The 23996-nt window shown below is 45.7% G+C and overlaps 1 protein-coding gene across 7 annotated transcripts in view; it reads left to right on the top strand.

The window, feature by feature from the left end:
• LOC115105779 (acetyl-CoA carboxylase) overlaps positions 1–23996 on the top strand; it is a 50543-nt gene that overhangs the window by 5639 nt on the left and 20908 nt on the right. Inside the window, exons 3-35 of one of the 7 annotated variants that reach the window (XM_065007427.1) lie at positions 2178–2310; positions 2409–2547; positions 2916–3025; positions 4734–4815; positions 4937–5035; positions 6332–6549; positions 6678–6887; positions 7022–7192; positions 7884–8209; positions 8324–8578; positions 8704–8931; positions 9047–9197; positions 9318–9452; positions 9721–9867; positions 9992–10180; positions 10294–10394; positions 10507–10595; positions 10866–10990; positions 11109–11222; positions 11328–11441; positions 11557–11646; positions 11825–11943; positions 13939–13962; positions 15632–15775; positions 15932–16034; positions 17125–17232; positions 17491–17547; positions 17805–17849; positions 20783–20824; positions 21637–21852; positions 21968–22123; positions 22245–22469; positions 23439–23594. In XM_065007427.1, the coding sequence (XP_064863499.1) occupies positions 2178–2310; positions 2409–2547; positions 2916–3025; positions 4734–4815; positions 4937–5035; positions 6332–6549; positions 6678–6887; positions 7022–7192; positions 7884–8209; positions 8324–8578; positions 8704–8931; positions 9047–9197; positions 9318–9452; positions 9721–9867; positions 9992–10180; positions 10294–10394; positions 10507–10595; positions 10866–10990; positions 11109–11222; positions 11328–11441; positions 11557–11646; positions 11825–11943; positions 13939–13962; positions 15632–15775; positions 15932–16034; positions 17125–17232; positions 17491–17547; positions 17805–17849; positions 20783–20824; positions 21637–21852; positions 21968–22123; positions 22245–22469; positions 23439–23594 (4621 nt within the window). Of the gene's footprint in view, positions 1–2165; positions 2311–2408; positions 2548–2915; positions 3026–4733; positions 4816–4936; positions 5036–6331; positions 6550–6677; positions 6888–7021; positions 7193–7883; positions 8210–8323; positions 8579–8703; positions 8932–9046; positions 9198–9317; positions 9453–9720; positions 9868–9991; positions 10181–10293; positions 10395–10506; positions 10596–10865; positions 10991–11108; positions 11223–11327; positions 11442–11556; positions 11647–11824; positions 11944–13938; positions 13963–15631; positions 15776–15931; positions 16035–17124; positions 17233–17490; positions 17548–17804; positions 17850–20782; positions 20825–21636; positions 21853–21967; positions 22124–22244; positions 22470–23438; positions 23595–23996 lie in introns of all 7 variants that reach the window. The other 6 variants (XM_065007426.1, XM_065007429.1, XM_065007431.1 and 3 more) reach the window with 6 other exon arrangements.

Here is a 23996-nt window from a genome sequence, read left to right as displayed (position 1 = left end):
GTTGCTGGTATTTTGGCCCATTCCTCCATGCAGATCTCCTCTAGAGCAGTGACGTTTTGGGGCTGTTGCTGGGCAACACGGACTTTCAACTCCCTCCAAAGATTTTCTATGGGGTTGAGATCTGGAGACTGGCTAGGCCACTCCAGTACCTTGAAATGCTTCTTACGAAGCCACTCCTTCGTTGCCCAGGCGGTGTGTTTGGGATCATTGTCATGCTGAAAGACCCAGCCACGTTTCATCTTCAATGCCCTTGCTGATGGAAGGAGGTTTTCACTCAAAATCTCACGATACATGGCCCCATTCATTCTTTCCTTTACACGGATCAGTCTTCCTGGTCCCTTTGCAGAAAAACAGCCCCAAAGCATGATGTTTCCACCCCCATGCGTCACAGTAGGTATGGTCTTCTTTGGATGCAACTCAGCATTCTTTGTCCTCAACACGACGAGTTGAGTTTTTACCAAAAAGTTATATTTTGGTTTCATCTGACCAAATGACATTCTCCCAGTCTTCTTCTGGATCATCCAAATGCTCTCTAGCAAACTTCAGACGGGCCTGGACATGTACTGGCTTAAGCAGGGGGACACGTCTGGCACTGCAAGATTTGAGTCCCTGGCGGCGTAGTGTGTTACTAATGGTTGGCTTTGTTACTTTGGTCCCAGCTCTCTGCAGGTCATTCACTAGGTCCCCCCCGTGTGGTTCTGGGATTTTTGCTCACCGTTCTTGTGATCATTTTGACCCCACTGGGTGAGATCTTGCGTGGAGCCCCAGATCGAGGGAGATTATCAGTGGTCTTGTATGTCTTCCATTTCCTAATAATTGCTCCCACAGTTGATTTCTGCAAACCAAGCTGCTTACCTATTGCAGATTCAGTCTTCCCAGCCTGGTGCAGGTCTACAATTTTGTTTCTGGTGTCCTTTGACAGCTTTTTGGTCTTGGCCATAGTGGAGTTTGGAGTGTGACTGTTTGAGGTTGTGGACAGGTCTTTTATACTGATAACAAGTTCAAACAGGTGCCATTTAATACAGGTAATGAGTGAAAGACACAGGAGCCTCTTAAAGAAGTTACAGGTCTGTGAGAGCCAGAAATCTTGCTTGTTTGTAGGTGACCAAATACTTATTTTTCCACCATAATTTGCAAATTCATTAAATCCTACAATGTGATTTTCTGGATTTTTTTTCTTCTCATTTTGTCTGTCATAGTTGAAGTGTACCTAATGATGAAAATTACAGGCTTACTTTACTTTACCACTTTTTAAGTGGGAGAACTTGCAAAATTGGTGGCTGACTAAATCCTTTTTTGCCCCACTGTATATCAGATATCAAGTTAGGTTTAACTAAACATCGTGCCAAAATATTTACTTACAGTCTATTTGGTGTTGACTGAGCTTTCAGACTTATGATGTGCCAGTTTGACAAAGGAGGCATGTTTTTGTTGTTGATCCTTTTTTAGTGATCAGTTGTAGTCTCACAGCTCTCCACAGCTGCCCTCATGTCTGGTTGGGCTTCAGGGGACAGGGGATGTGAGCGTTGATGGTGAAACTGGACAGTGGGAGGGGAGACTCCTCCACCCCTCTCTCCTATAGGGCAAGGGGGAGCTCCGCTTAGCTCTAATGGGAAGTGCCATTCTCTGGGGGTTCTTCATTCAGAAGCCTCTGTCTGAATGTAGCATGCCTGCTGAGGAGAGCACAGATCTCCCCAATATCCTCATGATGCAACAGGACAGTGTCAGGCCACAGCAGCCAGCCAAACGCAGACTGGGGGCTCTGCCTCTGCCACACCCTCCTGGGTGAATGGATGCCTGCTCCTCCTCCCCATCCTCCCACTGGCTCTCTCTGTGGGTGGAGCCTAGTTTATTTTTCCCTCAGTGGAAACGCAAGAGTGTGCAAAGCTGTCATCAAGGCAAAGGGTGGCTGCTCTGAAGAACCTCAAATATAAAATATATATTTTTGACATGTTTAACACTTTGGTTACTACATGATTCCATGTGTAATTTCATAATTTTGATGTTTTCACTGTTATTCTACAATGTAGAAAAACTTTGGACTGAGTAGGTGTGTCCAAACTTTTGATTGGTACTGTACATTTTTATGATAGATTGTGTTATGTTTATGCTGGGAAATGGTGAACCTCATCAACTGTACACTCTTAATGCGGAAATAATGTTAGTTGTTCACACAGACCAAGCATGTCTGGGCTGCACCTGGTCAAGCAGGGGCGAGACCGCCGTCGCATCGACCTGCAGAGAGATTTCACTGTGGCCTCCCCCGCAGAGTTCGTCACCCGCTTCGGAGGCAATAAGGTCATCGAGAAGGTAAGACCAGGCCTTCTTTAGCTTCTGTTGCCTAGTTTTACCACATTGACAGAGTATTTCAGAGACTAGTCCCCCACTCACATCTCTTCCTGTCTCAGGTCCTCATTGCCAACAATGGCATCGCGGCGGTTAAGTGCATGCGCTCCATCCGCCGCTGGGCTTACGAGATGTTCCGCAACGAGCGCGCCATCCGTTTTGTCGTCATGGTAACCCCCGAGGACCTGAAGGCCAATGCAGGTGTGCTTTACATTACGGAAGCATCACCACTAGTAACAGCAGAGTGACTAGTCTCTACCCATCCTCTCCTAACTCTGCTTAATAATCAAGCAGACCCTCGAGGCTCCCAGGGATGGACCAGAGCAGGCTGTCTGTTGGTTTTGTCCTGCAATGCACTGAACAGCCAAGCATGACCTAGTTCAGAAGAAAATGCTCTGTCTGATGGTGTAGAAAGGCAGTGCATTCTGAAAGTGCTGTCATGTGTAAATAGTTTGACACTGATGGTTTGGATGATATTGAGAGACAAAAGGTCAGATTAAATGTTGGACTGTTATACATGCTATCTTATGTGCAGAGCGAAATGGTTTTCACTCCACTATCTTCTACAGAGTACATAAAGATGGCCGACCACTATGTGCCGGTGCCAGGAGGGACCAATAACAACAACTATGCCAACGTGGAGCTCATTCTGGACATTGCCAAGCGAATACCTGTGCAGGTACTGCTAGACATTCATTTACAGTGCCTTGCAAAAGTATTCGGCCCCCTTGAACTTTGCGACCTTTTGCCACATTTCAGGCTTCAAACATAAAGATATAAAACTGTATTTTTTTGTGAAGAATCAACAACAAGTGGGACACAATCATGAAGTGGAACGACATTTATTGGATATTTCAAAGTTTTTTAACAAATCAAAAACTGAAAAATTGGGCGTGTAAAATTATTCAGCCCCTTTACTTTCAGTGCAGCAAACTCTCTCCAGAAGTTCAGTGAGGATCTCTGAATGATCCAATGTTGACCTAAATGACTAATGATGATAAATACAATCCACCTGTGTAATCAAGTCTCCGTATAAATGCACCTGCACTGTGATGGTCTCAGAGGTCCGTTAAAAGCGCAGAGAGCATCATGAAGAACAAGGAACACACCAGCCAGGTCCGAGATACTGTTGTGAAGAAGTTTAAAGCCGGATTTGGATACAAAAAGATTTCCCAAGCTTTAAACATCCCAAGGAGCACTGTGCAAGCGATAATATTGAAATGGAAGGAGTATCAGACCACTGCAAATCTACCAAGACCTAGCCGTCCCTCTAAACTTTCAGCTCATACAAGGAGAAGACTGATCAGAGATGCAGCCAAGAGGCCCATGATCACTCTGGATTAACTGCAGAGATCTACAGCTGAGGTGGGAGACTCTGTCCATAGGACAACAATCAGTCGTATATTGCACAAATCTGGCCTTTATGGAAGAGTGGCAAGAAAGCCATTTGTTAAAGATATCCATAAAAAGTTTTTAAAGTTTGCCACAAGCCACCTGGGAGACACACCAAACATGTGGAAGAAGGTGCTCTAGTCAGATGAAACCAAAATGGAACTTTTTGGCAACAATGCAAAACATTATGTTTGGCGTAAAAGCAACACAGCATGGTGGTGGCAGCATCATGGTTTGGGCCTGCTTTTCTTCAGCAGGGACAGGGAAGATGGTTAAAATTGATGGGAAGCTGGATGGAGCCAAATACAGGACCATTCTGGAAGAAAACCTGATGGAGTCTGCAAAAGACCTGAGACTGGGACGGAGATTTGTCTTCCAACAAGACAATGATCCAAAACATAAAGCAAAATCTACAATGGAATGGTTCAAAAATAAACATATCCAGGTGTTAGAATGGCCAAGTCAAAGTCCAGACCTGAATCCAATTGAGAATCTGTGGAAAGAACTGAAACCTGCTGTTCACAAATGCTCTCCATCCAACCTCACTGAGCTCGAGCTGTTTTGCAAGGAGGAATGGGAAAAAATGTCAGTCTCTCAATGTGCAAAACTGATAGAGACATACCCCAAGCGACTTACAGCTGTAATCGCAGCAAAAGGTGGCGCTACAAAGTATTAACTTAAGGGGGCTGAATAATTTTGCACGCCTAATTTTTCAGTTTTTGATTTATTTGTTAAAGTTTGAAATATCCAATAAATGCCGTTCCACTTCATGATTGTGTCCCACTTGTTGTTGATTCTTCACAAAAAAATACAGTTTTATATCTTTGTTTGAAGCCTGAAATGTGGCAAAAGGTCGCAAAGTTCAAGGGGGCCGAATACTTTCGCAAGGCACTGTATTTAGGCCTTGAGTAGACCTTCTTTTAAATAATGATTGAACTTTCTTGAAATCTGTATTTGAACTTGTTGTGTTTGTAATTCTTGTCTTGTGTCTCCAGGCTGTATGGGCTGGGTGGGGCCACGCCTCAGAGAATCCCAAACTCCCAGAGCTGCTCATGAAGAATGGCATTGCCTTCATGGGTAAGACTGTTTTCTACTGAGTCTAGATTTTTCTTCACACACAGAGCCATGGATACTGGTTTTAGCCCCCCTGTCCTGTGCATGAGTTGGCCTGTAAGATGTGTTCTGCTCCCACTTCCAGGTCCTCCTAGCCAGGCCATGTGGGCACTAGGGGACAAGATCGCCTCATCCATCGTGGCTCAGACAGCTGGCATCCCTACCCTGCCATGGAGTGGAGCAGGTATGTCCGTGCACTGTTTAAATTTTTTTTTTAAATTCATTAACCTTTTATTTAACCAGGCAAGTCAGTTAAGAATTAAGAACAAATTCTTATTTACAATGACTGCCTACCAAAAGGCCTCCTGCGGGGACGGGGGTCTGGGATTAAAAATAAAAAAATAAATACAATATAAATATAGGACAAAACACACACAAGAGACAACACAACACTACATAAAGAGAGACCTAAGACAACATAGCAAGGCAGCAACGCATGACAACACAGCATGGTATCAACATAACAACAACATGGTAGCAGCATAAAACATGTTACAAACATTATTGGGCACAGACAACAGCAAGAAGGTAGACAACATTACACAAAGCAGCCACAACTGTCAGATTGTCCATGATTGAGTCTTTGAATGAAGAGATTGAGATAAAACTGTCTAGTTTGTTATAGCTCCTTCCAGTCACTAGCTGCAGCGAACTGAAAAGAGGAGCGACCCAGGGATGTGTGTGCTTTGGGGACCTTTAACACAATGTGACTGGCAGAGTGGGGAGGATGAGGGCTGCAGTAGATATATCAGATAGGGGGGAGTGAGGCCGAAGAGGGTTTTATAAATAAGCATGAATATTTCTGATGTCTTAAGTGTGTTGTCAGATGGCTCCCATAGTGTGTGTTAGACCTGGGCGGTAATACCGGGATATTTTGAAATACACACAGTGCATATATTTTTGTTGAATAATTATTTTCACAAAAATCTAATTGAGCCAGTCACATGGTGTTTGTCTCAAAGAGCACACAGAGCAAACAGAAGTTTTGTGATGTGATGAACCAGTGTGAGAAAGGTGATCAAGTTATACTTGAAATTCACTAGCTACTAATGTTTGGCAGCTGAATATCTTATAACTATAAGTTAACAATCTAAGATGTGCCAAATAAATGTTTTCAGGGCTTCAGCTATGCATTTGGTTTGCTAACTTGCTAGTTATATGTGGTTAACTTGCAAGATCAACCTTCTTGGTTACAGCAGAGATGGTCAATCCCCTCCTGGATGAAGTGCGAGTAGCCCTTTGAGTTAGTTGTATAACTTCATGAGCTGTGATTTCTGTGCTTGCAATTATTTTATGTTCGCTTGCATTTGTTAGCATTTAGCTAGCGTCCGCTATGGGAATTCGCTAGTACTTTGTTTGCATTTCTTTGCATTTGTGAGGGGTGAAAGAAATGGAGCCCCTGCCGGTAATACCGAACACACTGGTATGGTACAGGAATGGTATGGAAATCTGTTTACCGCCCAACCCGTGTGTGTCTCAGGACTCACAGTGGATTGGACAGAGAGTGACCAGAAGAAGAGGATCATCAACGTTCCCCCTGATCTGTATGAGCTGGGCTGCATCCATGATGTGGAGGCAGGACTGAAGGCTGCGGAGGTGGTGGGCTACCCCGTGATGGTGAAGGCCTCCGAGGGAGGTGGAGGAAAGGGCATCCGCAAAGTCAACTGTGCTGATGACTTCCCCAACCTCTTCAGACAGGTTTGAAGTCCAGTCTAATTCCAGTATCACTAGAAGGGTAAGAGCTGAAATACATGATCAGTATGTGTATAATTATCTAAACTACGTGATCAGTATGCTTATGATGCCTTCTCTCCTTGGCTCCTCAGGTCCAGACCGAGGTTCCAGGCTCACCCATCTTCGTGATGCAGCTGGCCAAACACGCTCGTCACCTGGAGGTCCAGCTCCTGGCCGACCAGTACGGCAACGCCATCTCCCTGTTCGGCAGGGACTGCTCCGTACAGCGGCGACACCAGAAGATCATAGAGGAGGCGCCCGCCACAATCTCCACCTCTGCCGTTTTTGAGGACATGGAGCGGGTATGGCACAATTTGTGCTATTGGATGGGAAGAGCTATGCCAATATGTTTCATATGAGACTATGACCAGAGGGACTTGTTGACCTGTGGTTAAGTTGCCGGGTTGTGACTGAGTGTCTATTCCTCACTCCTCAGTGTGCAGTGAAGCTGGCTAAGATGGTGGGCTACGTCAGTGCTGGCACAGTGGAGTATCTCTACAGCCAAGATGGCAGCTTCTACTTCCTAGAACTCAACCCTCGTCTGCAGGTGGAACACCCCTGTACTGAGATGGTGGCCGACGTCAACCTGCCTGCTGCACAGCTACAGGTCTGTCAAGGACAGTTTGGGTATTTTAAGCTTAGGTGTTAGGTTTAGGGTTAGGGAAGCTAGGATTGTGAATGGGAATCAATTGTTTGGTCCCTACAGGGATAGTAAAAGAAACGCGTGTGTGATGTCCTGCCCTGCTCATGTTCAGTCTGTTTGTACGTCTCTGTTGATGACACACTTCACTGTTCTCAAATGTGCTTTATCCCAGGCCTCTGTCTCCATGGTAACTGGCTAGATTAGAGCGAGCTAAACTAAGCTACTCCGCAGCATCTAGACAGAGCTGTTGCTGAAGAAGGCAGGCGTCTGTCTGTGCTGTGGTGGAGGGATCTGCTGTCTGTCAACCTCTCTGCAGCATAGACACAATCTAATCTCACTAGGCAGGAAGGTACAGACCACAATGGGATACAACAGCGCTTTGACTCCTGAGTTACACAAAAGTCCAGGCAGGAAGAGTCCAAAGGAGAAAGTTCATAACCGTGTTCTAAGTGAGAGAAAAATATCTGTTTCATTCAAGATACAATGTTCCTCTTGTCAGCCAAATAAAACCCTAGCTACCATTTAGGAAATAAAAGGGACATTTTCCTTTGATAAAATTGTTAATAATGATCATGTCATTTCTAAACATTGGACTTTTCAATTAGTTTGACAGAATATTCTTAGTTCTACAGACCATAATGGTCTTCCTCCTCAGATTGCCATGGGGATCCCCCTGTACCGTATTAAGGACATCAGAATGATGTATGGGGTCCAGCCCTGGGGAGACTCTATGATTGACTTTGAGGGTCTGTCCACGGCCCCCTCCCCACGTGGACATGTCATCGCTGCCCGCATCACCAGTGAGAACCCGGATGAGGGTTTCAAGCCGAGCTCGGGCACGGTGCAGGAGCTGAACTTCCGCAGTAACAAGAATGTGTGGGGATACTTCAGTGTGGCTGCTGCCGGAGGCCTGCATGAGTTTGCAGACTCCCAGTTTGGCCACTGCTTCTCCTGGGGAGAGAACCGAGAGGAGGCCATCTCGTGAGTACACACGCGTGCGCACACACACACACACATTAGAAATACTCATGTAAAGTGTGTTGTGTTGTCAGTAACACCCAATGATGTATGTTAACACCTCTCCTGTGTCTGTAGTAACATGGTGGTGGCCCTGAAGGAGCTGTCTATCAGAGGAGACTTTAGGACCACAGTGGAGTACCTCATCAAGCTGCTGGAGACTGAGAGCTTCCAGCACAACACCATCGACACAGGCTGGCTGGACAGGCTCATCTCAGAGAAGATGCAAGCGGAGCGTCCTGACACCATGCTAGGCATAGTGAGCGGAGCTCTCCATGTGGCTGACGTCAACCTGAGGAACAGTGTCTCCAACTTCCTGCACTCTCTAGAAAGGTCAACACTATTTTAAGCATTGAAGAATGTTACAACTTTAGTCCAGAGAGAAGCTGCAGTTCTCCGGTCACTTTGGGATTGCTATTGATTATGACCCTACACACACACTATCTCCCCCTCTGCAGAGGCCAGGTGCTGCCCGCACACACCCTTCTCAACACCGTGGATGTGGAGTTGATCTATGAGGGTACTAAGTATTGTCTGAAGGTGACGCGTCAGTCCCCCAACTCCTACGTGGTCATCATGAACAGCACCGCTGCCGAGGTGGACGTCCATCGCCTCAGCGACGGGGGCCTGTTGCTCTCCTACGACGGCAGCAGCTACACCACCTACATGAAGGAGGAGGTGGACCGGTAGGCTGGATGGAAAGAAAGAATAAATGCGTTCTTTTATTAAAAGTAATATTGAGGCGTTTGCTTGGGGTTGATTTTAGAATTGGGCAATAGACTGAAAGAGAATTTCTCCCAGGTACCGTATCACCATTGGGAACAAGACGTGTGTGTTTGAGAAGGAGAACGACCCGTCCCTGCTTCGCTCGCCCTCAGCAGGGAAACTCATCCAGTACACAGTGGAGGACGGGGGACACGTCTTCTCTGGCCAGTGTTACGCTGAGATAGAGGTGTGTGTGTGACATATGGTTGAGGTTTGGTTAAATAGGCGAGATGTGGTTTGGCCATGGTCACACTCCATTAATGGAGTGAACAGGCATGTAAACCGTGTGTTTGTGTCTCTGTTTCAGGTGATGAAGATGGTGATGACTCTGACGGCGCTGGTGTCTGGCTGTATCCACTATGTGAAGAGACCCGGGGCCGTGCTGGAGCCCGGCTGCGTCATCGCCAAGCTGCAGTTGGATGATCCTGGCAGGGCACAACAGGTCAGTGTGGCAGGGCACAACAGGTCAGTGTGGCAGGGCACAACAGGTCAGTGTGGCAGGGCACAACAGGTCAGTGTGGCAGGGCACAACAGGTCAGTGTGGCAGGGCACAACAGGTCAGTGTGGCAGGGCGTGTCTGACACTGGGGGATTTAGAAATATTTGACTAAAAATGCTCCTTTTTGTATTTTGTACCTGAAATATGGAGAAGGTGTACAGAACATTCCATGTGATACTTTAGAAGTATTTTGTAACGTGCGTGTCTCTCAGGCGGAGCTGCACCACGGGGCCCTGCCCGTCATCCAGGCGGCGGCGTTGAGAGGAGAGAAGCTCCACAGGGTCTTCCACAGCACCCTGGACCACCTGGTGCACATCATGAGTGGCTTCTGCCTGCCTGAACCATTTTTCAGTGGAAAGGTAAGTTGTGCACTACTACTGTACACACACTAGTATACGCCCAAAGATGTAAAAACAAAAGATGCCAATATTCTGTGTTCATACATGAATCTGTTTAAATTGGTAATATTGTGTGTTTCCCCAGCTAAAGGAATGGGTGGAAAGGCTGATGAAGACTTTCCGGGACCCCTCCCTGCCACTGTTGGAGCTGCAGGACATTATGACCAGTGTGTCAGGCCGGATCCCCCTCGCTGTAGAGAAATGCATCAAGAAGGAGATGGCCCAGTACGCCAGCAACATTACCTCTGTGCTCTGCCAGTTCCCCAGTCAGCAGGTACACACACACACACACGTTGTATTATTCAGGCTGGTTATTACATTATTTCTGATTATATGGAGAGTGCATTGGGAATACACCAGACTGATTTTACATGTTCTTTGGTCCAGATTGCCAACATCCTGGACAGTCATGCTGCCACTCTGAACAGGAAGTCGGAGAGAGAGGTGTTCTTCATGAACACTCAGAGCATTGTACAGCTGGTGCAGAAGTGAGTCCTGCTCTCAGCTTCAGGGATTTAAATTGTTGATGATAAATACACATACTGTGTTCACACTGATTCTCTCTGTGCCAGACCATGTCCATGTTGTCTCTGTGTCCAGGTACCGCAGTGGCATCCGTGGTCACATGAAGGCTGTGGTGATGGACCTGCTCAGACAGTACCTCAAAGTAGAGGTCCAGTTCCAGCATGGTGAGGAACATTACACTCTACTGCAAACATCTGCAGGCTGTTAAGCAATGGGTATCCTGGGTTGGTATAGGGGGGAAAGGATGATCCTTTGTTTTTTTTAGTCCTGTTGGTCTTTGATTTATAAATAGGATTCAAAGGTCTTCTCTCAGGACTGCAGTTGCTCTATTTGTCCATGTGAGGGCACTGTTAGACAACACACATTTCAGTTGCGCCTTTGAGCTCCGGTTGATTTTCGTTTTCCTCTGAATCATGTATTGTGTGTGATTCCAGGACACTACGACAAGTGTGTGTTCACACTGCGTGAGGAGAACAAGAGCGACATGGCCAACGTGTTAAACTACATCTTCTCACACGCCCAGGTCACCAAGAAGAACCTCCTGGTCACCATGCTTATTGTAAGTCCTTCCCTCCTTTAGAAATACATTGGTCATGAGTAATTCCTAAGTGTTTGTGTGACACAGTTGACTGTGTGTTTTCCTGTTTGTCTAAGACCAGAGTTTGTGTGTGTTGTAGGACCAGCTGTGTGGTCGTGACCCCACCCTGACTGACGAGCTGATGGCCATTTTGACAGAGCTCACCCAGCTCAGCAAGACAACCAACGCCAAGGTGGCACTGCGCGCCCGCCAGGTCAGCACTCATCACTTCCTGTCTCTCTGAAGGGTCTCTTCCTGTTATTGTGATTGACCAGGGTATGAGTTGTCATCTTCTCACTCCCCTCCGTCTCCTCTTCAGGTGCTGATCGCCTCCCACCTCCCGTCCTACGAGCTCCGCCACAACCAGGTGGAGTCCATCTTCCTCTCTGCCATCGACATGTATGGACACCAGTTCTGCATCGAGAACCTGCAGGTAGGGACCATGGCCGGTGACTTTTTATTGGCATTGCTGAAGGCAGTATATTGAGGATCTTTGTTACTTTTTCACAGCCTTTTCAAGATTCTGAATTCTCTCTCGTTCTTTGTAGAAACTGATCTTGTCTGAGACGTCCATCTTTGATGTGCTGCCCAACTTCTTCTACCACAGTAACCAGGTGGTCCGGATGGCTGCCCTGGAGGTGAGAGGAAGCAGATCGTGGTTTTTGGATTCAAAGCCACCGTAGCTGGTTGCCCAGAGAATTTAACCGTATTTGCAGATGAACTAAGAGGGACATTTCAGGGGATTAAAGGAGACAATCCTCCACTGTAGCCAGATCTCTACTGTGTTCACTCTCGTGTCTGTGTTCCCCACCCCAGGTGTACGTACGTAGAGCCTACATCGCCTATGAGCTCAACAGCGTCCAGCACAGACAGCTGAAGGACAACACCTGCATTGTAGAGTTCCAGTTCATGCTACCTACCTCCCACCCCAACCGGTACGTACACACACACGCACAGGAGATGGTTCTATATGGGAGGTGGTTCTACGGTGCTTTCGGAAAGTATTCAGACCCCTTCACTTTTTTACATAAGTTTTCCGACACTTTGCTATGATATTCGAAATTAAGCTCAAGTATATCCTGTTTCCATTGACCATCCTTGATGTTTCTACAACTTGATTGTAGTTCACCTGTGGTAAATTCAATTGATTGGATTTGGAAAGGCACAGGCCTGAATGCCAAGCGTCAAGTCTGGAGGAAACCTATGGTGAAGACTGGTGGTGGCAGCATCGTGCTGTGGGGATGTTTTTCGGCAGGGACTGGGAGTCATGATCGAGGGAAAGATAAACAGAACAAAGTACTTGGTGTAAACCTGCTCCAGAGCTCTCAGGACCTCAGCCTGGGGTGAAGGTTCACCTTCCAAAAGGACCCTAAGCACACAGCCAAGAAAACACAGGAGTGGCTTTGGGACAAGTCTCTGAATGTCCTAATTAAGTGGCCCAGCCAGAGCCCAGACTTTAATCCAATCGTACATCTCTGGAGAGACCTGAAAATATCTGTGCAGCAACGCTCCCAATTCAACCTGATAGAGCGTGAGAGGATCTGCAGAGAAGAATAGGAGAAACTCTTCAAATACAGATGTGCCAAGCTTGTAGCACAATACCCAAGAAGACTTGAGGCTGTAATTACTGCCAAAGGTGCTTCAACAAAGTACTGAATAAATGGTCTGAATACTTATGTAAATGTGATTTCAGTTTTTGTAGTTTTTATAAATCTGCAAAAATGTCTAAACCTTTTTTTGCTTTGTCATTATGGGTTATTGTGTGTGGATTGAGGTAAGAAAACAATTAAAATCATTTAGAATAAGGCTGTAACGTAACAAAATGTGAAAATAGTGAAAGGGTCTGAATACTTTCCCAATGCCCTTTATATGGGAGGTGGTTCTACATGGGAGATGAGCACTAACAGAGACCAGAGTTTTCAGGAGAGTACAGTCTTTCACCATCTCCAGAAGGGTCCAGTTCTCATCCATGGTACCATGCTTCGTGTACCCACAGTCCACTGTGTTCAACCCCTGAAAAACGCTCCTCGTGTGCAAAAGTAGGTGTTCTGTGAGAGCTCAAATACTTTCTCTGGTTTACGAAAAAATGTGTGAGTGGAAACTAACTAGTCTCCTGTCAGCATAAGAGTCCACTTTTGTCGATCTGACCACTGGATGACTACAAGATTGACGTATTCTGAAGATCTGTTTCAGTAACACAACCAGAGTGACTCAGGACTTGTACTGTACATGTTCAGCGTTTGTCGACTGCCTGTTACTGATCCCAGATACATAGATGTTCTGTGTGTAATGTTGTGGATGATCATGTCTTTGCTTCTTGCTGTTGTGCCCATGTACAATTTTGATATGTCTGATAAATAACTGATCCAGTGTGTTGACCCCCTCAGACAGGAGGGGTCGTCTCCCATTGACTGCTATGCTCAGATTGTTGCAGGCACCTGCTTTAACCCATTTTAAAATGTTTAACCCAGTTGCTTTAACCAACCATGATTGGCTTCCTCTTTGGAACTAAGCTAGCTGCGTGCCTGTCTCCCACCTCGGGAATGAACCAATACCCTGACCAAAGAATAGGCTTCTAGGGAGGTTTAGGACTATTGTTGCATTTCTGGAGGATCAATCCTAGAGTGCAATGTGTATGTTTGAGATCCTTAGTCTGACACCACTGAGCATCCAGGCCATGTGCTGCCTGCCATTTGTAATACATTGTTAGTTCACGAAGCCCTTGAAGTCAACCATAAGGCCTATGTCATGTGTTACTCCTGACAACCTAACAAATTCTAACAGTGTTCAAAATGTACCATATGAGACGCCAATCATGTCCATAATACGTAGTCTCACACTTGTATGATTCACACACACTTCTCTGAGCCCTGACTGCTTCCTTAAACTGATGCCTGCCTAACTAACCAATCAGTGTTGTTTGATTGCAGAGGGAACATCCCAACTCTTAACAGGTATAGTACACATTCTTCTTATTGCAACCAATATGTAGACTTCAGTGGAGGCTGGTGGGAGGAGCTCTAGGAGGACGGGCTCATTGGAATGGGTGGAACGGTATCAAACATATGGAAACCACGTTTGACTCCGTTCCATTTATTATATTCCAGCCATTACAATGAGCCTGTCCTCCTATAGCGCCTCCCACCAGCCTCCTCTGGTAGACCTGAGACGCTCTAGACTAGGAAGCAGCATGGTCAACAATCTGCAGAGAAACGTTACTGAAAGCCTTAATGCCTGCAACATTTAGAATTTAATTGAATTGTATTTCTACCATTTACACTTAACAAAAATTTAAACGCAACATGTAAAGTGTTCTTTTTTTTTTCATGAGCTGTAATTAAAGAACAGACATTTTCCATATCCACATAAAAGCTCATATCCACATAAACACATCCCTGTGTGAACTGTAACTCAGTAAAATATTTTAAATTGTTGCGTATATATTTCTGTTCAGTGTGGGTGTAGATTATATATAGATGGATTGCATCTTGTGGCAAGATAACGTTGGGCATTATTGAAATTTTTGGCTATACTGCTTGTTCTGTAAAGTGTTACAAGTTATTCCAAAAATAAATCCGATTTGTACAATTGGAGCTGAATATGTTTGATCACGGCTCATTTACTAAATCAATGGTAACAGCATGGCATGATGCAGCATACTGAGATTCTGTCTTTCTGTGGGTGTAATTGTCGGTGTATGTACGCTACATTGTGTGTATGCAAATCATGGATCTTGTGCCATTTTCCGGTGAGAAATGGGGAGTCAAAAGATGTTGACTACATGTACATTAACTTTAATATTCTGGGGCAAAATGTTATCAAATAGTGCTCTGTGTGAGATCGGATGTCCTGTTTTGCTTTGTTAGCTGTGTTCTGAATGTGCTGCCTGCTACTGTCCTCTCAGGAGACTGTCTGCCCTGCCTCTTCTATTTAAGCCTGTGTCTGTGGACAGTAAAATACAGGACACTAAAGCACAGGATGATAAAACAAAGGATGACTCTAAAACGGAGGAGAATAAACCTCCAGATACGGATGACTCTGTGGACAGGTTGGGCCCTATAGCAGCCTCTAGGCTATATATCATTCTGTGGGCTAACAGACTTCTGGGCTTAACCTCTCTAAAAGGGGACTTGGCCTCTGTGTGGAGGGGAGAGGAGGACCTCTGAATACTAAAAACACCTGGGGGAGCTTTTGGGTCTTTCTATGTTTGGCTGAGGGGAACATCTACAATGCTTCCATGTCCACTAACATTATACAGGTGTGCTCCTCCACATAATCTACAGTACCACTTAGCGTTTGAACACGGCTGCTGGGCTGCTCCATGAGTATTACATCCAGATCTATAAACATGTAGTTCTTATATTCCGCTCGTCATTCACTGATCTCTGTGAGAACATGGTGCTATATTACTGTTGGTTTGGAAGTGAATGAGGAGTCAATGTTCCTTCTGTCCCAGCAGCTTATCACAGATGGTAAATACTGGTGTGTGATAGAAGTGGCTGGTGGGGGCTCTTAAAGGTGACTTTCCTTTGGGCTAGAAATGGGCTCTGTCCTACTCTGGGTGGGTGAGTGAATGTGTTTGCTGCAGGACCCCGGTCTAATGGCTGTCTATTGTGATCCCAGGATGTCGTTCTCGTCCAACCTGAACCACTACGGCATGGTGCACATGGGCAGCGTGAGTGACGTCCTCCTGGACACCTCTTTCACCCCACCCTGCCAGCGCATGGGAGCCATGGTCTCCTTCCGTTCCTTCCAGGAGTTCACCAGGTGAGGGCTCTTTTCACCTTTTCAAAATCATTACATTATAACTATTATTATCCCACATTGGGAAATGGCATTATTGAATTAGAGCTGTAATACTTAGATTTTACCTTAAGTGTCTGTTTGTGTGGTGTCTAACCGTGGTCCTTTCCAATCCCTCAGGGACATTAAAGACGTGATGAGCTGTTTCTCTGACTCTCCTCCTCACAGCCCCACCTTCCCAGAGGGAGGGAACCCGGTGCTCTATGGAGAGGAGGACACCAAGGTCAGAAGGTTCTGCTAGTACTGATTCTGAGGTGTATTGCAACACTAGAGTATTGTGACAGAGCCCTTTGTTCACTGCTACAAGTAGAATGACCTTGCTTTTCTTCACAGTTGCAATATTCACGACTGAAATGATTGGCACCCTTGATAAAGATGCGCAACAAAAACTGTTAAATAAATAATAGAAATACTGAGCGATGTTGGATGCAATTTATTTTAAAGAGATTAATACAATTGCTCAGAGAGTTTGCAGAACAAGTAATATTTTATCTTCTCAAAGGTAGCGGTCAAAATGATTGGCACCTCTGTTTTCAGTACCTGTGGTTTGAATTAAAGGGGGATACCTAGTCAGTTGTCCAACTGAATGTATTCAACTGAAATGTGTTTTCCGCATTTAACCCAACCCCTCCGAATCAGTGAGGTGCGGGGCCTGCAACCTTTCAGTTACTGGCCCAACGCTCCTAAATGCCAGACTACCTGCCGGGCAGTCCATAAGTGCAGACTAAGGATATGGAAAGATTATGTATGGAGGAATGGTCTAAGATTCCTCCCAATATGTTCTCCAATCTCATAAAACATTTTAGAAAAAGTCTGTCCCGTTATCCTTGCAAGGGGAAGGTGCTGGAGTATTGAAAACAGGGGTGCCAAAAATGTTGACCCCTATCTTTTTGGGAGAAAAAAAGTATTACTTGTTAAACAAAATCTATTTCTCTGAGCAATTGTATTAGTATAAAATAATACATTTTTCTAAACAAATTTGAGCTTACAATATAGCTCAGTGTATGTATTGTTTATTTCATGTATTTTTTTAGCGCATCTTTGGTTGCGTTCCCGTGCTCAGGCGTGGCATGCGATCAACCATTGATTGCGTGCCACGTCATCGACAGTGTCATCAGCTGACGGATTGCTGTAACATATATGTGGTTAGCTGATGCATAAAATACCTATCCAGGCTTTGTAAATCTGGCAGGTGTCTGCAACACCCAGGCAGAGGAACGCGCCCAATATCAAGGATGCCAATCATTTTGGTTGTGACTACTTTCTCTTTGAATTGTATGACTGAGGTTTGCCTGCATGTGTTTGTGTCCCAGAGTATCCAAGATGAGCCCGTTCACATCCTCAACGTGGCCATTAAGACTGACAGTGACATCGACGATGATGGCCTGGCCGCCATGTTCCGGGAGTTCACCCAGTCAGAGGTCAGATGAGCCTTTCAGGAAATACAACTGGACACATTGGCATTTTAGTCATTTAGCAGACACTCTTACCCGGAGTGACTTACAGGAGCAATTGGGGTTAAGTGCCTTGCTCAACGGCACATCAACAAAAAAGAATTGCCTGGTCTGCTTGGTGACTCAAACCAGCAACATTTTGGTTACTGGCCCAACGCTCTTAACCGCTATGCTACCTGCCTCCCAGTTGCTCACACTTTCTCCTCCTCTGTCTTCATTCCCCAGAAATCCCTGCTGTTTGAACATGGCATCCGTAGGCTGACCTTCCTGGTAGCTCAAAAGGTGAGGACTAAGATTCCCACTCCCCTACTCTACCCTCTGTTTTCTAAGCAACTCTCTGCCAATCACCGTCAATATCTTATCTTAATCACAGTGATACTGGTTGAATCTCCAGACACCCAGACAGCATGAGTCACTTTTTAATTTGGAATGGCCTATAATTTGACTAATTTGTATCTCAAATTTGGCTGTTTTGTTTGCTTGCCATCTTTTCCTTCTGTATCCATGTCTTGCCTTTGCTGTGGTGTTTGTGCTGACAGGATTTCAGGAAGGCAGTCAACTATGAGGTGGACCAGAGGTTTCATGTGAGTAGCCTGGGAGGATGTGGATGATGACTGTGAAACAGTACAGTTTGTCTTCCTGTATTGTCAACTCTTTCCTTTAAACACTCAAAGTAGCTTTTAGATTCTGTGATAAAATGAAAGCATTTGAGACTGAAGACATTTGGGTAAATGCCAGGTTCGCTTCTCTCTCTCTCTCCCGCATCGTGACTTCAGCCCTTTGACTCTGTCGTCACTAGTTAAAACAGCCACAAAGTCATCATCAATGGCTAAACCCTGCTCATTTATACATTTTATTTTCTTAAAATCTGATTTTAAACCTAACCTTAACCTTATGCCTAACCTTAAATTAAGACCAAAAAGCCAATTTGGACTGTCGCTGTGGAATCTGACTTTGTGGCTGTGTTATCTACTGGAAACACTTTAAGAGAAGAACTGGTCCCGATGAGAGCTAATTACTGCCATTGGTGTGGCCGCCCTCGTTATGTGGGTCGGAACAAATTCTTATTTACGACAACCTATACCAGCAAAACCCGGATGACGCTGGGCCAATTGTGCGCCGCCCTATGGGACTCCCGATGACAACTGGTTGTGATACAGCTTGGATTCGAACCAGGGTGTCTGTAGTGAAGCCTCTAGCACTGAGATGAAGTGCCTTAGACCACTGCGCCACTCGGGAGCCTGAGTATCCAACCCTCTAAACAGACTACACTGACCAGTGTACACTCATATTAAATCGTGTATTCTCTGTTATAGAGAATAGGGGATGTGATGTACTAACACCATTGTGTTGACAGCTCTCTGACAGCTCTCTTGTGATCATGTACACATCCAGTTGATGAGTGTTTGCAATTAGGCCAGTATTGTTTGGCCAAGTGGGCTACGATCATCAAAGACAAACCTGCCATCCAGGCTTCTAGCTTGAGCATTCAGAAATACAAAGCACTCCCTGTTGGAAAGATAATGTTTTATTCATTGGTTCAGATGTGACTGCTGCCTGTTGCGGTCTGTCATTATGTAAAAAGGCAGTTTTGGCAAAATACACTGTAATTTCACCCTCGGACACCAGGCCAAATAGGAGGAGATCAGGGCTGTTGAATGTTAAACAGGCTGTTGCTGATCAGGCTGATGCCATAGTGTTCCTCTTCAAGCTCACAGCAATTCACATGATCGCGCTCATCACAGCTTATTGAGGGAGAAATGTAGACCCTTAGAAGGAAATGTAGCCGCTTAGTCTTGTTAGAATGTCGCTGTTATTTTCACCTGCAGTCATTGGGTTCTCTAGATGTCGTGTCTATTTTTAGTCTAGATGGTTCTGTAACTTTAGGTTGTTTTCACACTTGGTCCCTTTCAGACAAAACATTTTTAACCCAGTGCGGTCGGCTTAATGTTTTGGTGGAGTGTACAATCCAAAGGAACTCTGTCGCCTCAAAAGAGCCCCCATAGCGAACTGACAGAGGGTTTTTTCACATATAGTCCTCTTTAAAGTGAACTCTGGGGCAAAAAACAGCAAAAGAACTCTTATCTTTGTATTCACCCTTGCCTTTTTGCCTGTTCACTTGACCTACTTTGTGGTCCGAGTCCTCTTTACATTCACATTGCTGTCTAGAAAGGAACCAAGATCTTTTCCCAACATTGACTCAATGCACTCTGGGTTTTTACAATGTGCAGGAAAAACCATTCCATCAGAACGTGTTATCAGACAGTTAGATATACCTACTTACATTTTGGAAGCTTTTAACTGCGTTTAGTTAGATGAGACAAAATACTTTTAATCAGAAGATGCTATTAACAGGTTTGAATAGTGTGAACATATATTTTCTCAAATTCTAGCTCTTAAAGGGACAGTATTCCAAATTGGGTGTACAATTGTCAATTAGAGCATTATGAAGCGCTCAGCCTATAGATCACATATTGCAAACAAATCATCTGAACCTGCACCTGTGAGATGTTATGGCAGGGGAAATGGTGTAGCAGTAGTCTAGTGTGAGGGGTTATGGCAGGGGAAATGGTGTAGCAGTAGTCTAGTGTGAGGGGTTATGGCAGGGGAAGTGGTGTAGCAGTAGTCTAGTGTGAGGGGTTATGGCAGGGGAAATGGTGTCTCAGTAGTCTAGTGTGAGGGGTTATGGCAGGGGAAATGGTGTCTCAGTAGTCTAGTGTGAGGGGTTATGGCAGGGGAAATGGTGTCTCAGTAGTCTAGTGTGAGGGGTTACTGCAGGGGAAGCGGTGTCTCAGTAGTCTAGTGTGAGGGGTTATGGCAGGGGAAGTGGTGTCTCGGTAGTCTAGTGTGAGGGGTTACTGCAGGGGAAATGGTGTCTCAGTAGTCTAGTGTGAGGGGTTATGGCAGGGGAAGTGGTGTCTCAGTAGTCTAGTGTGAGGGGTTATGGCAGGGGAAGTGGTGTAGCAGTAGTCTAGTGTGAGGGGTTATGGCAGGGGAAGTGGTGTCTCAGTAGTCTAGTGTGAGGGGTTATGGCAGGGGAAATGGTGTCTCAGTAGTCTAGTGTGAGGGGTTATGGCGGGGGAAGTGGTGTCTCAGTAGTCTAGTGTGTGGCACAGGAATGACAAGCGAACCTGGGGAGCTTTGGGTTCACATTGCCCTAAAAAAGGGAGCTGGACAGAGGATTTCAAGCAAACCAAACTCAGACCACCTCTCAGTGGGTTTGCTTTGGGGGCTCTTTCCAGGGGTCTGAGTTCCATTGGAGTGTTCATACTGGATAAAAAATGAAGCGAACCACACGAGTTCACAAATTGTCTGAAAGAGACCAAGTGTGAAGAGGACTATATGTGAAAACACACTTAGTTGCAGCATAGCAGGGATCCTTGAATTCCTGCACTCAAAGCCCTAACTGTCGTTCTTAGCCGGTCTTAACCAGTAGAACTGGTAGGTTGGCAACGTGTGTTCTTGGTACCATGAGAATCTGTTTAACTCTCTCCTCACCTGTCTGTCTCCCACACAGAGAGAGTTCCCCAAGTTCTTCACCTTCCGGTCCAGAGACAAGGTTAGTGTCTTCACACTGTCTGTGTCAATATGAACACTGGCTTTATGGGCTACCATCAAATAATAGGGAATGGTCTGCTCAGTGGTAGTGGTCAATAAATGGGTTGAATCCATCCCAGAAAGATAAGGGAATTCATATTTGAAGTGCAAACACCGACTGAATATATTACTGAGATGAAAGATGAGCCCAAATGACCATGTTTCTCAATGTGTAGACTAGAGTTACAGTGGAAGAGGTAAGCCAGTTTCAACTAGGCAAGTGCCAATTTCACATAATGACTACAATTGAGGTGAGGCAATTTGAATAAGATGGTTGCAGAAGTACCTTTCCGCTGTCCTTGCTCACCCCTTCGTTGGCACTGAAAGTCTCTAACATGATCAATGACGGCTCATCCCCTGCCTAGGCCCCTGATAGTCTCACTACAATGGCACCACAAACTCATTACCGTAATTATCTATTTAATGACGTCTCCATTTAAGAGAAATTACACCCATTAGCAGGCTGAGATTGCCTTTGATTTAATTTACTTAATGCAGTGTATGGCTGGCGGGCACCCTCTACTCTTATACAAACCAAATGCTCCTGAAACAGCCAAGTTCCATGAGTTCTGCAGCTATTAATATTGGGGTTGATGGTGGAACAGCCTTAACTGGATGTCATTTCTAAGCCTTGAGGAAAGATCATTCCCATGTCTTGAACCCTCATTGGTTGGTGTGACCGTATCTTGCTGTGGGTGGCTGTGTCCTGCTGTCTGTGACGGTGTCTTGTGCGACTGCCTTGATATGTAACGGACTGTCACCATGCGTCTCCAGTTTGAGGAGGACAGGATCTACCGTCACTTGGAGCCAGCGCTGGCCTTCCAGCTGGAGCTGAACCGCATGCGTAACTTTGCCCTGACCGCCATTCCCTGTGCCAACCACAAGATGCACCTTTACCTGGGCGCTGCCCGTGTGGAGGTGGGCACAGAGGTCACAGACTACCGCTTCTTTGTCCGGGCCATCATCCGTCACTCAGACCTGGTCACCAAGGTGAGAGCAATATTGACACACTGCTTTGTGTGTGTTTTGATTGTTACACCTGTTCAGTTTGTATATGAAAACGTGCCCCTCTGACCTCTGCTTCCGTCCTGTGTCATATCTCCAGGAGGCATCTTTTGAGTACCTCCACAACGAGGCAGAGCGTCTGCTGCTGGAGGCCATGGACGAGCTGGAGGTGGCCTTCAACAACACCACCGTACGCACCGACTGCAACCACATCTTCCTCAACTTTGTCCCCACCGTCATCATGGACCCCTCCAAGGTCAGTGGTAGCACACCCAAGACTTGTACCTGCACTGTGTACATTGGTTTTGTACATGTAGTGATGTGTTTTGATATTGTATATGTTTATAACAAACTTCTCTCTGTGTAACCATGTTCAGATTGAGGAGTCGGTGCGCTCTATGGTGATGCGTTATGGCAGTCGGCTGTGGAAGCTCCGGGTCCTGCAGGCTGAGCTGAAGATCAACATCCGGCTGACGCCCACAGGCAAACAGATCCCCATCCGCCTTTTCCTCACCAACGAGTCAGGCTACTACCTGGACATCAGCCTGTACAAGGAGGTCACTGATTCCCGCACGGGACAGTTGGGGCCTAAAGACCGACAGGTGGGGCACTCTCATGTCCCTCATGCCCCACACTCTCATCCAATCACAGGCCGGGGAAGCAGCCTCATACATAATCCTCAGCTCCCAGAATGCACCTTTAATGGGCCATTCTTGGTTCTTGACATGCCAACTGTGGATCAGTCAGTCCACTGTGTAAAGTGGAGCTGAGTGTTCTAGAAGTGGTCTGGCCAGCCTGTTGGACAAGACTAGCAGTGATCATGATATTTTCCTTTTATATAGGAGAACAGCCATCAATATGTCGTCCCATTCCAGGGTAAATGATCCATAAATCAAATGGTCATTGGCAGAGAGCATATGCAGAAGCTAAGAGTGTAGTAGTGGGGGTATTATTTTTCTTAACCTGTCTGTGGACCATAGTTGAGAGAGAAATACTGAAATGTAACTCTTCCCATTTGTATTCAGGGCAGGTACCTTTATTCATTTAATGACTCTGGGTTCTATTTTGGAGGTGGTAGATGGTGCGAAGTGAGTATCCGGTGCATTGAGCTTAGCCTTATTCGTTAACACTTAAGCACCGGTGACGCCAGACCTATTCTTACCTTATGCTACTGTAGGTCCATGAGAACGTCTCAATAGCCAGAGGTGTTAGATTAACGCTTTTCTTAAAAAATGACTTCTATTGTGTTCTCACTCTGAGGAGTCGATATGCTCCTGTCTCTAAAGTGAAATGACCGCTCAGGTTACCAGGTCTAGTCAAAGAACCTAATCAGACGATGTGCACAGCTGATTGGGATTTGAAAGAACATGTTCTATGTAGATATAACTGATTCCACAACTCTAAACACCTTTCTCACCATTTCATGTTTATCTTGAAATACAGTCCATGCCTGACGTCTGTCTGTCATTGCATTACAATTTGGGTTCTGTTGTTTTTGTAGGTGTGTGTGTGTGCTGCAAATGGCAGCTAGTGTCTGTGTGTGGGGAGTGACTCTGTCCCCTCTCCTCCAGATCATGTTCCAGGCATATGGGGACACGCAGGGTCCTCTACATGGCATGCTCATCAACACCCCATATGTGACTAAGGACCTGCTGCAGTCCAAACGCTTCCAGGCCCAGTCCCTGGGAACCACCTACGTCTATGACTTCCCTGAGATGGTCAGACAGGTACGGGCTGTGACACAACGGCCCACAGTGGTCTCCGTTGATGGTGTACATAAAAACATACAATCATGTGTTTTTGTTTCATTTAACTAGGTAAGTCAGTTAAGAACACATTCTTATTTACAATGATGGCCTACCCCGGCTAAACCTTAACCCGGACAACGCTGGGCCAATTGTGCACTGCCCTATGGGACTCTCAATCACGGCCGGTTGTGATGCAGCCTGGAATCAAACTAGGGTCTGTAGTGACACCTCTAGCACTGAGATTCAGTGCCTTAGACTGCTGCACCACTCGGGAGCACTGTTTGGGGTCAACTGCATTTCAACTCGGTCAATTCAGGAAGTTTGTTGAAATCCAATGCATGAAATTAAGATTTCACATTGTAAAATAATGGGAAATGTCCA

Source organism: Oncorhynchus nerka, linkage group LG22 (assembly GCF_034236695.1).
Source record: "Oncorhynchus nerka isolate Pitt River linkage group LG22, Oner_Uvic_2.0, whole genome shotgun sequence".
Classification (NCBI taxonomy): domain Eukaryota; kingdom Metazoa; phylum Chordata; class Actinopteri; order Salmoniformes; family Salmonidae; genus Oncorhynchus; species Oncorhynchus nerka.
The sequence above is the reverse complement of the archived record's forward strand: the minus strand, read 5'-3'. Positions and strand labels throughout refer to the sequence as shown.